General features: G+C 47.8%; 1 protein-coding gene across 2 annotated transcripts in view; it reads left to right on the forward strand.

Annotated features, from left to right (window-relative positions):
• Positions 1–17630: 17630 nt before the first annotated feature.
• Positions 17631–18262, forward strand: part of SLC6A13 (solute carrier family 6 member 13) — a gene marked incomplete at its 5' end in the record, with an annotated part of 49863 nt that continues 49231 nt past the window's right edge. For both annotated transcript variants that reach the window (XM_081083659.1, XM_081083660.1), the window contains one exon: positions 17631–17832. In XM_081083659.1, coding sequence (XP_080939785.1) covers positions 17631–17832 — 202 coding nt within the window. The remainder of the gene's footprint in view (positions 17833–18262) is intronic.

Below are 18262 nucleotides of genomic sequence, written 5' to 3' on the forward strand. Positions count from 1 at the left end.
CAGGGCCCGTGGGGTGGGGGGGTGGGGGGGGTTGTGGTGCCGCACCCTGTCACACACAGAGCTGCAGGGTGATCAGGGGGTTGGGGAGCTCCCCCCTATCAGGCACAGAGCAGGGCCAATCAGGGGGTTGGGGCACCTTCCCCTGTCAGGAACAGAGCAGGGCCGATAGAGAGGTTGTGGCCCCGCCCCCTGTCACACAGAGCCGCAGGGCGATCAGGGGGTTTGGGCGCTGCCCCCTGTCACGCTGATCCCGGTGCCGGGAGGCCTCGCAGCTCCGCTGATCCTGGTGCTGAGAGGCATATTACCCTTTTACTATATAGGGTAGAGGCCTGGTGCACGGGTGGGTGCCGGCTGGTTTGCCCTGAAGGGTGCCCCAGATCAGGGTGGGGGACCCCACTGGGGTGCCTGGCCAGCCTGGGTGAGGGGATGATGGCTGTTTGCAGCTGGTCACACACCCTTCAGGGTAGGGGTCCCCACTGGGGTGCCTGGCCAGTCTGGGTGAGGGGCTGAGGGCTGTTTTCAGGCTGGGATTGAATCTCCCAACTGCTCCTTTTTTTCTTTTTTTTATTCTGGGCCAGCTTTAGCTCTGAGGCTCCAGCTCTTAGGCCTCTGCTCCTGAAAGCAGGTATCTGGTTTGTTTCCGTTCTATAATCGAAACTCTGTATCAACTCCAGCTCTGAGATCCCGGCTGGCTGAAAGCAGGTTTCTGGGGTTTTGTTTAGCTTCTATATTCGTTACAATGTTTCTTAAACTGCAAGCTCAGAGGCTGGCAAGGCAGGTGGGGAACGTTGGAGTCCTCCATCACTGAAGCAAGCAAGCTTCATGTTAGTTTCAAGCTGCCTGGCTGCCGGCCGCCATCTTGGCTGGCAGTTAATTTGCATATCGCCCTGATTAGCCAATGGGAAGGGTAGCGGTCGTACGCCAATTATCATGTTTCTCTTTTATTAGATAGGATGGTAGGACTTCATTTCAGTTAGATTTCCAGTGGTTCTGAATGATGATTGTTCTGTAGTTTAGTTGTAATTTTGATGTGGTTGTGGGAGGAGGCGAGTGCTGCATTTACCTATGCCACTATTTTGACTGGAAGCCTGTTCACATTTTTAAAAAATATATTTAATTGATTTTTTACAGAGAGGAAGAGAGAGGGATAGAGAGTTAGAAATATCGATGAGAGAGAAACATGGATCAGCTGCTTCCTGCACACCCCCTACTGGGGATGTGCCTCCAACTAAGGTACATGCCCTTGACTGGAATTGAACCTGGGACCTTTCAGTCCGCAGGCCAATGTTCTATCCACTGAGCCAAACTGGTTAGAACCTGTTCACAGTAGGGGGATGAAATAGGCAGGTTTAAAGAATTTTTAAAATTAAGGGGGTCCATGGAAAAAAATACAGGCTACCGAGCTGCAAAAAGTTACATTTCCATAAGACAAGGGAATTGGGGGAGGCAGCAGTTACATTTCCATAAGACAAGGGAACTGGGAGTAACCAAAGGTCTATATTTACAAAATGATGAAGGAGGTCCTCACGCGTCCCATTTGAGGTTTGACCTTTGAGCTCAGGAGTTACTATAGCAGCGGTTCTCAACCTGTGGGTTGTGACCCCTTTGGCGGTCGAACGACCCTTTCACAGGGGTCGCCTAAGACCATCGGAAAACACATATATAATTAAATATTGTTTTTGTGATTAATCACTATGCTTTAATTATGTTCAATTTGTAACAATGAAATTTGGGGTCACCACAACATGAGGAACTGTATTAAAGGGTCGCGGTATTAGGAAGGTTGAGAACCACTGTACTATAGTGACCAAATCAAAGGGGAATAGTGGACAATCAGAGGGGATATCAAGGCACAAAAAAACTGCAGCCTTTATAAAGGAACTCGGTGGGACTCTTTCCTCCTCCCTACATGGGAGTCCGTGCTTGTTCTTCAATAAATTTCCACCTTTGCTATACCATCTTCCCTCTATGGTTTCATTCTTCCACTCCAACAAACAACGAATCTGGGGAAGCCAGATTCCAGTATTCCAGTCCCCAAATCCTGTATCACAGGGGAATGTTATTCTTTCAGGCAGTCGCAAGGAAAGCATTCCAGGGACCCATGAATGGGAGATTGTGCTGTAGTTGTAAGATTTATGAAAGAAGCCAGAGCAAACACAAAGGACTGTCCTGAATTCAGCTCTGGCGTCTTATCTCTGTCTTGTATGAAAGAAGCTCAGCCTTGTGGTCATCAGGCCCAGTACAAAGGCCAGTATCCAAAAGTTCTGTGCCATGTCGAAGCTTAGTTCATGTCTGTCCCCATCTGGCTGGCATAGTCTGTTCCCAGCTGTGCTACGACCAATGCTGGAGTTGCACTTGGAGTCCCTTGGGGTCCCTACCTCTGCTGGAACCGCATGGTTGCTATGGAGAGAAAACGCAGGAACCGGAACACTTTGTTAAGCTTGAATTATCTCGGGCTTGGGAAGGACCAGGCACCCCTTCAAACTAACCAATCGATTTTCCAGTCTTTCCCAGACTTCTGATGGGTCCATCTCCTAACCCAGTGGTCGGCAAACTCATTAGTCAACAGAGCCAAATATCAACAGTACAATGATTGAAATTTCTTTTGAGAGCCAAATTTTTTAAACTTAAACTATATAGGTAGGTACATTGTTATTAACTTAATTAGGGTACTCCTAAGCTGGCCTTTGCTAAAAATGTCCTCAATCTGATTGAGGTACATTTGCTGAGGTCGACCCCTTCCAACTCTCCCATCCACACTCCTCTTGTATACTTGTTTCGTCTATCTTTTGTCACCTGTGCGCGATTTGCGGACCCGACTAGCACTAACCACTGCACAATGAGACTGCTGACTGACTGGCTCACTCAGCTCGGGCATGAATCATGCGCGCCTCCCCCGTGCTGTGTATCCCGCAGCCCGCCTGTGCCTAGTCTCTCCTCGGTCGCCCTCGCCCGACAGAACGACACCCCCCACTTCTTCTAAAGCCACTTCTTCAAAATAGACTCGCTCAGGCTGAAAATCGACTTCTGCGCATGGGCCATGAAGTTTCGATCACACTGTGCCTGCGCACCTGCACGTGATATTTTGTGGAAGAGCCACACTCAAGGGGCCAAAGAGCCGCATGTGGCTCGCGAGCCGCAGTTTGCCGACCACTGCCCTAAACAATCTATTTCCTATATCTGGGCGTGGTGGTCTGGAGGCTGGTGTTCTATGTCCCTTACCCAACCCCATCCTTTTCCCAGGCTAGACAGACAGGCCTCTGTCAACAACATCTTGGCTCCTACTGGGCATGCTGCGAGCAGAAGAACTTCCCCTTGATTGTTCTGTCCCTCCCTGCAGTCATCTGCTGGAATGGACCGGTGGTTCCCTGGGGCGTGTGTGAAGCTGAGTTTCCCTAGTGAAGCAGGCCCAATATTGCATTCAGCTTCCCAGTTTATTAGGCTTAATAAAGTCCAATTTCTTTTGCTCCCTTCCTTTATTAATATCTAGCTACCTACTAACAGTGCTGGTGTGAGAAATGCTCATCTGTCTGAACTCAATAACAGACCGGGAGACAGAAGTATGGCGAAAATGAGATTTATAACACGTTCTCCAGAGGGGGTGTACAGACACACCTGGAGCAGGGAACACAGCCCATTTATTCAGCCCCTCCTCTGGTTTCTCACTGGCTGAGTACTATGGGGTCACCTGTTTTCTCAAAGGTCGCCTAGATCTTGCTGTCTCCCGTTGGGCCATTCAAAAAAATTGGGCTGAGGCCCTTTTTACGTAGTTGCCTCCCCCTCCCCTGTCTAGCTGAGGCATGCACCTGGGGGTTTCCACCATGATGCTGGCCATGTCCACAGTTCCTTGCTCTTACATCCTCCTCCCTCCTCCCTACATTCTGTTTGCCGTGGGGAAATTCAGCAACCGTTTCCATCAAAAGCCGACCGTGCTGGGCATGGATCACAGAGGCCCACTTCCGACACGAGTCAGGTGATCTGCAGGGCCCTCCCACTCCTTAGAAAGAAAGATGAGCTTGCCTGAAATAATCCACTCTTAGTTGGGAACTTCCTTTTTCCTCGACCCCTTTCGGCCTTGAAAACCCTTTCATTTAGGCTCTTTGCAACGTAGGGAAATAGAGGGAGAGGAAACGTTCAGTGCCTGGTATTCTCAGAAAATCCCCCTCCAAGTACTAGCCAGGTCCAAACATAATTAGCGTTTGCCAGCAGTTTGTGTACCCAAAGAACCCACACCTGGCCCCAGGCTCAGCAACACGGAGTGGCTTGCTGTTTTCGTTCTGCACTCCCCTCTGGCTTCCTAGGACCACGGCTAGGGTCACGGAAGGAGGAATGCACGAGGCCAAAAGGGTGAAGAATTATGAATTTACTAGGTCATCTGGGTACCAGATGGGCTGAGCCCCCAAATGGTGCCAGCTCCCAAAGACGGGAGGGAGGCAGAGGTTTTTAAAGAACTCTAGGCGGGCTTTTTCTGGGCGGAGAATTCTCTGTGCAGGTCCTGAGGGGAGAGATAATGGAATGTGGTCTCAGCAAGTAAAGTGTGGTCTCAGCAAAAGGGAATGACCATAGTGAAATGGCCTGAAAAGCCAGTTCCCGGGGGGAGGGGTATGGATTCAATTGCTGGATCAAACCTAACAACCACCCTGTGCTTCCACTTGACCCTAACTCCTCTGTTTCAATAAGGTGGGAGTAGGTACATGCCTGGCCTGTGATTTCCAATTCAGTGGGGTAAATGGGGATCCTCCCCCATTTCTGGAGTCAGAAGGTCTTCCGGATCTGGGTGTTCTCTCCACAGCCCGGTGGCCCCCTCTCCAGTGCAGGAGGAGAGTGTTACTTTTGGGGTGCGGGGTGCACGGCAACATAGGGCACTCACTCCACAGGGCATCAGGTTTAGCACCGGGCGTCTCTCTCCCTGGCGCTGGGGAGAAAAGGCTTTCGCTCTGGTAACTGGATTGTCCAAAGTGCAAGGGGATCTCTATTTTTGCGTGGGAGTCGGGACCACTCCTGAGGGGCATGAGGAATCCTGCAGAAGGAAAGAAAGACACAGGGCACCTTGTTCTGCGGGGTGTGCTTCTGTATGCGTTTGGCCTGACTGTGGGGGGGTGACCAAAGGAGGGAGGCAAAGTCTGCAGCGCGGGGGTTCCCAGGCGGTCTCCCATCCCACTTCCCGCCGGGCCCTACCCTGCTTAGCTTCCGCTAGGAGACGAGATGGGGGTGGTGATGGTGGTGTTCAGGCTGGGAGGGGGGCAAATGCTGGCGGAGGCCTCCCGTTCCCCAAAGGCTGCTGCCCCAGCTTTCGGCCTGTTCTCCGGGGCCGCCCCGCTGCGTGCGCCCTCCTCCCTCCCAGCTCTGCTCTGGCTGCGCCTTCCATCTGCCCCTTCCCACCTCCTCAGGTTTGAAGGGAGGGAAGAGGGCACCTCCTAAGGGGCCTGGGATCCCCTCCTTAGCGCGGAAGGGGAGCCCCTCACCAAATGGACAGGACAGAGCCACCTCCTAGAGCACCCTCCCAAGAGTGGGCGCCGGGCTCTCCCCCCTGGGGGGCAGCGGGCGCGGGCTCCAGCGTTTGGGAGTGCCGGGTTTCCTCAGCCTTAGCGAGGGGTTTCTCTCCCACGCGCGGGGGCTTATGCCCCGCTTGGGGGGCGCCGGTATTCAAAGTAGCCGTGGGTTCCCACTGCGGGGGTTTTAGGACACCTCGGCGGGACCCGGGGTCCCAGAGTGGCGTGGGGCGCACCCTCCCCTGCACGCCGGGGGGCGGACCCTCTCAGGGACTTAGGGTTCTTTTCGCCAGTTGGGGAGGGTGAAGGTAGCTCCCTCCGCAGACCGAGGTGCATCCCCCTGTGAAATAAAGGAGGAGGGGCGGGGCGGGGCGGGGAGGGGGACACACTTTCATTTTGTATAGCTCCTGGGAGCTCCTTTTTACTTGCTAGATGAGATGTTGCCTCATTCATGAATTTTTGAATAAAGCCAATTAGATCTTGAAATGTACTCAGTCGAATTTTGTTTCTTGACAAGCTCTAGTGTTTGGAGGCCGAGGAAAATACCTTTCACTCCTTTTAATGTTTCAGGTGTCCGCTGAGTGGACCGAGCTCTGGAGGCTTTTTACTCTATTCAGTAGATGACACTGTACTGTCTTAGAGAAGCTTCCAGACCAGTGGGGCCAGGTCTGGACTGTAATCACCACCCAAACTGGGAAATAATAATCCTTGGAACGACTACTGCTGCTGGGAGAAAGAATCATGGGCAGATCAAGTGGAAGGGGAGTGATCGGACCCACTGTTTTTCGCTGTTAGAGCTGCGAACCGCTGTGGGAGATTCAGAGCTGGAGTGAAACCTAGCGATCGCCAGTCTTGCCCTCTTATTTTACACACGAAACACTGAGGACTAGAGAGGTGAATTGTGTACTGATTAGGGTCCTATCCAGGACTAGAATTATGGAGTTCCCCCTCCCCAGCTATCCATTTTCCTCCTCATCACACTGAATTTTGCACTTGCCTCATTCTCCCTTTATGCACTCTCTTTTTGCCTCCCTCCCCACTGCAATGGTCACCTAGCAGACCGCCCTATTACAATAGTTGCTTCTTCTTTTTTTAAAATGTAAATTCTTTATTGTTTAAAGAATTACATATGTCTCCTTTTTCACCCATTGACCTTTCCCCGGCTGTTCCCACTCCCCAGCATATGCCCTCAGCCCCTACTGTCTGTGTCCATGGGCTGTGCTTATGTGCACGCATACAAGTCCTTTGGTTGATCTCTTACCGCCCCCGCTCTCCCCTCCATCCCCCAGGTTGGACAGTCTGTTCGATGCTTCTATGTCTACAATAGTTGCTTCCTTAGGCTTTTGTTTCTTAGTTGGCTAGTGAGAATGTAGAATCCCTCAATTGCTGAATTTCTTGATTGGTGGAAACCAAGAATTCGGTCAGCAATGCAGAGCTATTGTTGACACAAACACAAGACTAGCCAATCAAAGGACGAGCCATGAAGTTCTGGACACTCCAGCTTGACCGGATGTTAAGAACCTGGAGAGCATCCAAGGAGGAGCAGTGACACAGTGGGTGGGGTAATGAATAAGAATGTTTAAGGAAGATGAAAGGATTTGTGATTATTTATCTTGGAGAAGAAAGGTCGAGGGTGTCTTTTAAAAGAGTGTCAAGCCCTAACTGATTTGGCTCAATGGGTAGAGCATGAGTGTAGACTGAAGGGTCCCAGGTTCGGTTCCGGTCAAGGGCACATGCCCGGATTGTGGGCTCAATCCCCAGTAGGGGGTGTGCAGGAGGCCGCCAATCAATGATTCTCTCTCATCATTGATGTTTCTCTCTCTCTCTCTCTCTCTCTCTCTCTCTCTCTCTCTCTCTCTCTCTCCCTCTCCCAAATCAATAAAAATATATTTTAAAAAAATCAGAGTGTCAAGCCTGGCTGGTGTGGCTCAGTTGGTTGGCATTGTCCTGTGCACTGGAAGGGTGCTGGTTTGATTCCCAGACAGGGCACATGCCTGGGTTGTGGGCTCCATCCCCAGTAGGAGACCATTGATGTTTTGCTGTCACATTGATACTTCTCTCTCTCTCCCTCTCCCTTCCTCTCTATAAAAGTTACTTTTAAAAATCCTTTAAAAAAATAAGAGTGTCAAATATAAGATCAGTGCAGTACATCTTCCCTGAGGATGGCATGAAAAATAAGATAGCAGCAGCAAGAGCAGTTAGGCTTCGGGGGTTTTTAACTTTAGCTGCTCATTAGAGTCACCCAGGGAGGGTTTTTTTGTTCAAAGATTGAAATGGCTCTTTTTAGATATTGTCTCCCTGTCCTAATCCCTCACCATAGCTCCAGGCTACAGTGTCAGGACATAGGAGCCCTGTGGAGAATTTCTTCGTTCACTCAGAGCCCCTGATCACTGTTAATCAGCCAAGCCCTCCTGCTGAGACTAGTTACATAAATGCTGCAAGCTCTCCTCTCTGTACTCTGGGAATCAGACAAGAAATCAGGAAGACAGGGAGCAGAAGAAACTGGATACCACTGGAAAAGAGTGACAATTAACTCTCCGGAGTTAAAGAGAAAGGTATGATTTTCCTCCCTTGACAGGGAGGACAGAGTAATGGGGGAGGACTGTAGAACACATGCTGATAGGAAAGAGAGCCTTCTCATTAGATTAAAAAAGTATTCTTCGTCTGATGAAACATTTTTCTTGTCATTTCATCACTCACCTCTTGTCTAAGAAGTTTATATTTAATTTCATGGGCCAGTGATAGCCCAAATAAACACAGTGCTAGAGCTGGACTTGTTAGCATCTCATCTCACCACCTCTGCTTTCCCCCCTCCCCCCAGTTAAAGTGTAGCATGAAATTATAAATAATGGACTTTAGAATCCTACATGCCTGAGTTCAAGTTCTGGGTCTCCCATTTTTTAGTTATGTGACCTTAAGCAAGTGATTTAATTCTTTCTAAGCCTGTGTTTTCTCATCTTTAAAAGGTCATAATAACCATCTCTGCTTCATAGGCTTGTTCTGAGGGTACAATGAGATGGTGCATGTGTAGCACTTGGCACAGTGCCTGGCATGTTGAAGTGCTTAATAATCATTAGTAATGGTGATGATCAATGGTATTAATGTTCTTTGTTGTAAGTTTTATTTCTTTAAGACTTTGTGCTTATAGAATTTAGGCTAATTATCCTATCTGAAATTAAACACAGCACAAGAGAAGTTACCAAAGTTTTCAGTAACACCAAAGGTTCCTGAGTGTAATATCCTGCACTTTACACAGCAAAGTCAAGTTCTTGTTCTGCAATAGTCAGGGAGCAAACCATATCTTTTTTTTAAAAAAAACCCACATTTTTATTTTAAATTAATTATAGACTTACAGAAACATTGCAAAAATAATACAGAGAGCTTCCATATATCTTTCACCCAGCTCTCCTAATGTTAATATCTTACATAACCACAGTGCAATTGTCGGAACTAGGAAATTAACATGGGCTGAGTACTAGTAACCTAAAAATTTTATTCAAGTTTTACCAGTTTTCACTAATATCCTTTTTTTGTTCTAGCATCCTATCTAGGATTCTCTCCAGAATCCCATTTAGTTCATTTAGTTTTTATTTCCCCTTATTCCCCGGCAGCCTGAAGATGTCCCCCAGTCTCCTTGTCTCTCATGACTTCGTTGCTTTTGAAGAGTGTGATCAGTTATTTTGTCTAGTTTCCCTCACTCAGGGTTTGTCTGTTTTCTCATGACAGGGAGGACAGAGTAATGGGCGAGGACTGCAGAACACATGCTGATAGGAAAGAGAGCCTTCTCATTAGATTTTGAAAAAATATTCTTCAGGTCTGATAAAATTTTCAGTGAAAGTAACATTTTTCTTGTCATTTCATTACTCACTTCTTGTCTAAGAAAGTTATATTTAATTTCATTTAATATTACACCCAGGAACCATTGGTGTTACTGAAAAAAAAATTTTTTTTGTTTTGCAAGAACACCACAGACATTTTATTGTGTCCTTCTTAGTACATTGTCTTACGAGGTTTGTGATACAGTTATTGATGTTTTATTACTGACTAGAGGCCTGGTGCATGAAATTTGTGCACTGGGTGGGGGGGTGGGGCAGGGGTGGGGAGGTCCCTCCTGGCCCGTGCCCTCTTGCAGTCTGGGACCCCTCGGGGGATGTTTGACTGCTGGCTTGTGGCTGGATGGCCTTCTGCTGCTGCACAGCCTGCTGCTTGAACTTCAGCAGCTCCTGCATGTGCATGGGCTGAGCCACCACAGTCTGTCCTGTGAACACCATCGAGTGGGTGAGTCAAGTGTGGAGGCAGGCTCACCGTGAGTTCCCTGCGCTTCCCTGAGTCATTGAGTTGTTCAGACTGACTGCTTTCTACAGAGAATGGCACCAGGATCAGCCCTAAGCTGGCAGTTGGACATCCCTCTTACAGTCTGGGACCCCTCGGCAGATGTAGCAGCGTGCTAAGTGGCAGGCAGCCAGGGTGGAGCCCGAATCAGGACTTGGCACCACATTGCTTGTGCTCATCCTGGCCTGCTGTGCCTCCTGCCACTGTTCGGTAGTGCTACTGCAGAATTGGTAGAGGCTCTCACCATGGCAGCTGCACTTGCCAGCTATGAGCCCAGCTTCTGACTGGGCAGCGCTCCTGCTGTGGGAGCGCCCTGACCACCAGGGGGCAGCTCCTGCATTGAGTGTCTGCCCCCTGGTGGTCAGTGCGCATCATAACGACTGGTCGTTCTGGTTGTTCTGCTGGAACAGTTGCTTAGGCTTTTGCTATATAGACTAGAGGCCCGGTGCATGAAATCCATGCGGGGGCGGGGGGGGGGGGGTTGTCCCTCAGCCCAGTCTGCACCCTCTCCAATCTGAGACACCTTGAGGGATGTCCGACTGCCCATTTAGGCCCGATCCCACTGGGCCTCTCACAATCCAGGACTGCTGGCTCCCAACTGCTCGCCTGCCTGCCTGCCTGCCTGCCTGATTGCCCCTAAGTGCTTCTGCCTGCCAGCCTGATCACCCCCTAACCACTCCCCTGCCAGCCTGATTGACGCCTAACTGCTTCCCTGCCAGCCCGATTGCCCCTAACTGCCCTCTTCTGCTGGCTTGGTTGCCCCTAACTGTCCTCCCCTTCAGGCCTGGTCACCCCCAACTGCCCACGCTTGCCAGCCTGGTCGCCCCTAACTGCCCTCCCTTGAGGCCTGGTCACCCCTAACTGCCCTCCCCTGCTGGCCTGATTGCCCACAACTGCCCTCCCCTGCTGGCCATCTTGTAGCTGCCATCTTTGACCACATGGGGGTGGCCATCTTGTGTGTTGGAGTGATGGTCAATTTGCATATTACCTCTTTATTATATAGGATGATGTTGACCTTGGTCACTTGGTTAAGGTGGATTTTACCTAATTTCTCTACTGTGAAGTTACTACCTTTCTGTAGTTAATAATATCTTGGGAGAGATACTTTGAGATTATATAAACTCTGTTCTTCTTCAAACCTTCACCTATTAATTTTATTTATTTTTATTTTTAAATATATTTTTATTGATTTCATAGAGGAAGGGAGAGGGAGAGGAAGATAGAAACATCAATGATGAGAGAGAATCAATGATTGGCTGCCTCCCACATGCCCCACTTGGGGGATCAAGCCCACAACTGGGAATCAAGTTGTGACCTCCTGGCTAAACTACTGAGACACGCTGGCCAGGCATCCATTAATTTTAGTATTCATTGAAGAATCTTGTTTTCAACAATTATTACAGTGGTATTTGATTAATGATGATTTTCTATTTTTCTCTTTCCTTATACATTTTTAATTGAATCCTAGTTTTCAGAACTCTAGTTTATTTATTTATTTATTTATTTATTTATTTATTTATGTATAAACTCACGAATGTATTCCATTCTTTGGGTTATAATCCAGTACTGTCATTATTCATTTTGTTACTCAAATTGTTCCAGATTTAGAAAATCATAATTTGTTGTTTAGTTTATTATTCCACTTGCTCCTGTCATTCCTAATAGTGTGCTATTTGAAAAGAGATAAGAAAGGTCAACAGGGTCTCATCCCTGTGATTAAACAGAACTATGCCTATTAATGTAAAGGTCTCCAGGGGGGAGGAGCCCACCACTTCCTACACCAATCCCTTCCAATGCTGAAACGAATGTTGCTCAGAAATATTCTTTTTGAAATGAACCGTGCTCTTCCTTCAATTTATTCACTCTTGTTCCACTCCCAGTAGAGACAAAAACTTGCTGGGAGAGTGTATCATGGCATATGATCATTGAAATATGTCCAGGGTTAATTTGATAGGAACCAGACCTCATAGCCTGCTCTTTGAATGGTTCACGTTGTTTCATACAGATGCTGGGGAGCACAGCCTTCAGTTATCCTTGCTAACAATCTCCGGTGAGTCTTCAAACTAATGCAGCCTCTTGATAAGAACTCTTGAATATTGACTCTACTGTGACCTGTTTCCAGGTTTCCTGACCCTGCATCCAGGAGTCCGAAGGATGATGGTGGCATGAAGTAGACAGAAGGCTAATCATGCCTGATTGTGCTAAACCTCCAACGGGGAGTCGTGATGAACTAACACTCATCTTCCAGTAGTTCTCAAACTTTTAAAAACTACAGTCAACCTAGACAGGGCAAAAGACCCATCACATCCTATGTTACAGAGAAGAAGAATTTAGGAATAACCAGGATTTGGAGAGAAATAAAACAACAATCAAAATGGCAATTTGGCAGCATTATATAAAAAAACAAGATCAACTAGTAAAGCCAAACATTTCGCAAATAAGAGCAGCCACTCAAAACCAGCTCAGGCTGATCCTGATGGTGCCTGATGATCCCGGTCTTTCCTGGAAACTGGAGGTTCCAAGTGCTCACATGTATGAGGACACTGGAGGGGCGCAGGCCATTGCCAAAGGTGGATGGTGTCCCAGCTTCTTAGAGAACGAATCTGGGTCCTCAGTAAACTCCAGTTATCTCGTAATTTTAGATTACAAGAGCCAGAATTTCCAGTGCTTAGTAACTCAATTAATAGCCCATTAGTCTTTCAACAATAACAATTTAATTTAAAAAAATAGGTCATTAGTAAGTACCACTCACTGAAAAGTAAAAATGGGAGCTTAAAGCATTGCCTTTGAAGATGGACTCTTTTTGAATGAATTGGCAGCCTCTCTCAGAGGACCCTGTTGGTCTATTGCTTTATTTTACACAGTTAAATCAGATGGATGGATGGTTATAAGAGAGCAAGTAAAAGGGGCAGCGGGAGCATAAGGATAACAATCTCCACCAGGTTCCCTAGGAATTATGATGTGCTTCCCTGTCCCTGCGCCCATGCCCTAGAGATGGATGAGGGGTGAGAGAGACAGAAACTCCCTTAGACTTTGTGCTTTACCTTCCTCTCCACACTTTGGGATCCTTTCAGGCACATTGTTATTATCCCATTCAGTCCTCCACCCCACCCCCGTCCTTAGCCCCTACCCAAGACTCATTCCTTCTATCTGGCCTGAGTCCAGCTTTGCTCTGGGGTCTCCCATCCCCTTCAAGAAAACTTCCCTGCTCATTGGGAATAGTTCCTTAAGGGCTTGCTATGCATGGTCCTTTACATACAGGACACATGTTCTCCTGAAACCTCACACAGCCTTGCAAGGTAAGGAATATTCTACCCTTTCTGTGGATGAGACAACAAGACTTGCAGAAGTTGAATACCTTGCTCAAGCCACAAACTAGAAGGCAGCAGAAGCAGGATCAGCAGCGTCTGCCTGGACCATCTGGCTCCAAAGCCTAAGCAGCTTTCCACTGCACTGCTCTTTGGCCAGTGGTGAGCAGGCCTCTTCCCTCCACCTGAAAGGAATGATCCTCTACTCAGCACAGTTGCCTCCTGGCTGTGCCTGCCTCAAAACAGAGCTCCCCTGACTGACTCTGCCTCCTCTTCGCAGCCAACTCCTTGCTTATGATGGGTTTAAGGCGTTGCTTTATTTTAAACATTAGCACTTACTTTTCTTTATTGGTTTAAATATTATTTAAAAATCAATTCTAGCACATTATTTAAAAATTCAAACAATACTGAAGCTCAAAAAGCAGAAGTGAAAATGTCTGTTTACATCATCTCCTGGCTCCAGCCCTATTCTACTACAAGCTATTTGATGAATACTTTTCAGACTTTTCTATATGTATAGCCTACATAATAAAAGGCTAATATGCAAATTGTCCCCTCGACTGGGAGTTCAACCAGGAGTTCAACCAGGAGTTCAACCAGGAATTCGACCAGGGGGCGAGGCCAGCCAGCCAACTGCCTGTGGCCCCTCCCCCTGGCCACCCCCCCTCAACTCTGATCGAGAGTGGAACCGGCCTGCCAACCACCCATGGCCCCTCCTCCTGGCTGCCCAGCCTGATCAGCCTCTTGTATATATACTAGAGGCCCAGTGCACAAAATTTGTGCACAGCTGCGGTCCCTAGGCCTGGCCAGCAATTGAAGCGTGAGCATCTGGTGTGGAAGGGCAGGTCCCAGCTGACCTCTGGGCCCTTGGCAGCACCTGGGTCCCCGGACCCCCGTGATCCCCCCCCCCCCAGAGTCACAGTGCCCGAGTCCCCACTCGGAGATGCAGTGAGCACGGCTGAATGCCGTGGGCTGGGGCACAGTGTGGGCCGGGACACAGCATGGGCCTCTGGGCCACCAAGGGACACCGCACAGAAGCTGAGCAGGTAGCACACTCTCTCCTGGCTGGCCTCACAGTCTGGCTCCTGCACAAACCCATAGGGAGCCTAACCGGCCCCTGCAGTCCTGGTGGCTGTAGCCTGGCTCACCCAAAAAAGGCCATGCAGGTGCAGGGTGGGCTCCCCACGGGTGCCCAGCACCTAAGCGTGGGGGCTTCCCCTGCGTGAGAGCCTTGGCATTCCTGGTGGGGAGGATAGCAGGAGGAGTGAGAGCGAGCTCGGGCAGACACTCCGCATTCTCACTGCACCTCTATCTGATCACCCCCACCCCCAGGTAGCCGGCGAGAGGTCGCAGCATGTCACTGATGCCCACCATGGTCCGCGCTGCCCCCTGATGGTCAGTGCATGTCATAACGAGCAGTCAAACGCCCAGTCGAACTCCTGGTTGAGGGGACAATTTGCATATTAGGCTTTTATTATATAGGAGTGTGTGTGTGTGTGTGTGTGTGTGTGTGTAAGTGTTTAAGAAGTTTTTCTCACTTCTTAGAGTTCCCATAATCTACGTATCTTTATTCTAAATCATTGTTCATTCCAAAGCATAAGCTATAAAGGATAAGATAAATGTACTTTTAAATTAATCTGTATAGACTTGACCAAAGGAACACCTCTTCTTGATGGATTTATGGGAACACTTGAATAGGAGAAAGGGATGGAAGGCAGGATCCCTCTGGAGACCCCACGGTCACCAAGAGGGGAAGAGCAGTGAGCTGCAGGGAGGAGCTTGTGCTGCGGATAAGCTCACAGGCAGTTGGCCTGACCTGCCAGGGTGTGAACACACTCCACGGGCTGTGAAATCACTCACGTGTGAGTTGGCTGGTGCCAGGGGAAGGGAGGTTGTAGGAAGGGGAGGCAGGAGGGCAGAATGTGGGCTGGGCCAAGTTTAGAATTACAAGTGCCGCAGGGGAGTTGGAACCACACTTTAAAAAGGCAGCACCTTCCCCTTCCCCCTTAGATAATTCTTCTCCCTGTGCCTGGACCTCTGGCAGCAACTGCAAGAAGGTTAGTAACATTTTCTTCTCTTCTTTTTCTGTTTCTGAGTCTCAGACTATAGGTTGGTGGGATCCCAGGACTTATAATCAAAGGGTTTTTTGATGCTCTCCTAGAAAATGTTCCTGACATTTATGTGTGCCCATGCAAAGAGTAGATGCTATTTTCTTTACTCTCTGAAACTTCAGTGGTTGTTGACTTAAGGGACAATGTGATTTGGAGAAAGAGAATCCTAGATTGAGAGGGAAGACATTTGGGTTTAATTCTAAGAGAATGAAGGCTTTCTTCTCTGTAAAATGAGTTAAGATTGAAGAACATAAAAATTTTGATAGAATTGAAAGAAAAGAAAAATTTAAATACTTGTGATTCTACTAAGTGATTTCATATATATATATATATATATATATATATATATATATTCTCATTTAATCCTTATAGCTAAGTATATCCTATCATTCTCACTTTTACAGATGAGCAAACTAAGACTCAGAGTACTTCTTTTTCCTGAAGTCAGGCAGTAAGTGATATGGCTCAAAGCTAAAACCTGAATCCAGGTTTGTTTGACTCTACTCCTAGATGTCCTTTCAACTGCATGAGGCTACCTCTGAGAAGCAGAACCCTAACGAGGCCAAGGGACCCAGGATAGGGCTACTATTTCTTATGGGATCTGGGAGGATGATACAGTGCAGGGAGATGGTATTCCACCATCTGAAGACACCATCAGATGCTAAAGGAGGCCCAGAACCAGCGCAGGACATTAGGCAACCTTCTCTAAAGGACTGAAGAATCTTCTTGGAAACAGCTGCTTGCGTTTCTCCTTCTTATCCCACTAACAATCTCTGGAGTCCATTCCCTATTTATCAAATAAACAAAGGTCCTACTGTTTCCTGATGTTCTGGATCCCTCGGGTAGCTCAGCCTCAGGAGAGTCTGTGCCCAGCCGGGGCTCCGGCTGAGAAAGTTCCGTTAACAAGAACTTTTCTTGAGGTGTAGGAAAAAGTCCATGTGCCGACTGTTCCAGAAAAGGAGCCACTGTAAACAATCAGGGAGAGTCATTAGAAGATGCGTATATTCGACACGCTGATAAATCTAGGCACCCAATGCAATCAAGGAATGTAATTGAAAAAACAGGAACAGAATGGGTTTAGGTCCTGGCTGTGCAATTACCAGCTGTATGGAAGCAGACACGCTATTTAACCTCTCCGAGCCTCAGTCTCAGCATTTACAAAGCAGAGGTAACACTGCTTACACCTCAGGGTTGTTGTGTGGATTAATGAGATAAATGTAGGTAAAGTGCTTTTTCCATAGTAGTTGCTCGCCATATATGAACCACATCCAATCTTATCCTCAATCCCAGTAAGAGTCTAAAATAGAGCAGTGAAGGGTTTAGAATTCTTGTTCTTTATTCATTTTGTGTTGTCTTCTCTACGGTAACAGTTTCCTACATTTGTTATCACCCAAAAAGAAAAGAGCCCAGAGTCCATCTTTTCCTTAGGCTGATTTCAGAGAGAGATGGAGGAAGTAGCTGGAGAGATCAGCTCATCTTATTCAGGGTTCCTGGTCCCACTCAACCTCTCTCATTGCTTTGGAAGGAGTTTTTTAAAAAACTGGTTTATGAAATAAAATGTGTTCTTTGATAAAAGTGTAGAAAATATAGATAAGAAAAATTCCTATAATCCAAGGAGAGAAAAACATTTTTCTGGAATCCTAATCTTTCAATGCATATAAATATAAAATATTTTCCCAGCATAATCATGTTGTATGACCTATTTTATAACTGTTTTCACTTCACATCTTATGAACACTTTCATTCATTAGACTTTCTCCTTCAACACAATTTTTAATGATTATATAGTATTCCATTGTATGTATGTACCATAATTTATTCATCTATTTGCCATTCTTACACATTTATGTACGTTCTAATTTTTTGGTGTTAAAAGCAATGAATATCCGTAAGCCAAAATCTTTACCCACAATCAGAATTGTTTTCTTTGAATAAATTCCTGCAATAGAAATTTGTAGTTTTGAGGATTTATAAAAAGTCCATCCCTTCAATTGTCCCCAGCATACAGAATAGAGACACTGAAGCTCATGCTGATACAGACAAGGGGAGTTGTGGGGTGGCAGGGAGAACGTAGCCCATCTGGAGCCTGTGTGAGTTCTCTCATGTCCACAAACCCCAACCAAGAGCCTGTGTGGTGGAAGCAGCATCTGTACTCAGGAGCAGCCTTTCTTCCCGGCACAGGAAAGGAATATACATTTTCAGCAGCAGTTTCCCAGCCTCTACCCATAAGAGAGGCTTAAGGAGGACCTGCATCTGCAGACAAGGGAGCAGGAATGCGCTCTAGTCCAGTGCACTTCTTCCCTTGGACATTTGCTGGTGAGGGATGGGGAGTGCTTTCCTCCCGGAGTTCCCAAGTGACAGAGTGCCCTGCTTGTTTTCCAGGTGGGATGGATAGCCGGGTCTCGGGCACAGCCAGTAATGGAGAGACAAAACCTGTGTACCCTGTCGTGGAAAAGGCAGAGGAAGATGGCACCCTGGAACGCGGGCACTGGAACAACAAGATGGAGTTTGTGCTGTCCGTGGCGGGGGAGATCATTGGCCTAGGCAACGTCTGGAGGTTTCCCTATCTCTGCTACAAAAATGGGGGAGGTGAGAGCCACTGCACCACCCCACCAACCCTGGAAGGAGGTGTCCCCATCGCCTGCACTTACTGCCCCTCTGCGCGGTCCCAGAGACACATAGAATGTTGGCGTTGGAGAGACCCTTCCTTAGAATTCATTAAGGACAGGCACTGCAGGAGCCTGCGACCTAAACAGATGGCGACTCTCCCAGGGGTGTCCTATGTTAGCATGGCATCACGGAAATAGGAGTGCAGGCTCGGAACCAGATGGGCCAGAGTTTGGGTTCTGGCTCTGCCACTTGCTCTCTGTGTAATCTGGGGCATGTTGCTTGAGTCCTCAGAGCCTCCACTGCTGCACCTGTAAAATGGGGTAGTAATACCTACAGGGTTGTTGTAAGGATTAGAGACAATGTATGCAAATGCCTAGCGAATGGCAGCTGTGTTGAAGATGATGTGAAC

Source organism: Myotis nattereri (assembly GCF_964212035.1).
Source record: "Myotis nattereri genome assembly, chromosome: 2".
Lineage (NCBI taxonomy): Eukaryota > Metazoa > Chordata > Mammalia > Chiroptera > Vespertilionidae > Myotis > Myotis nattereri.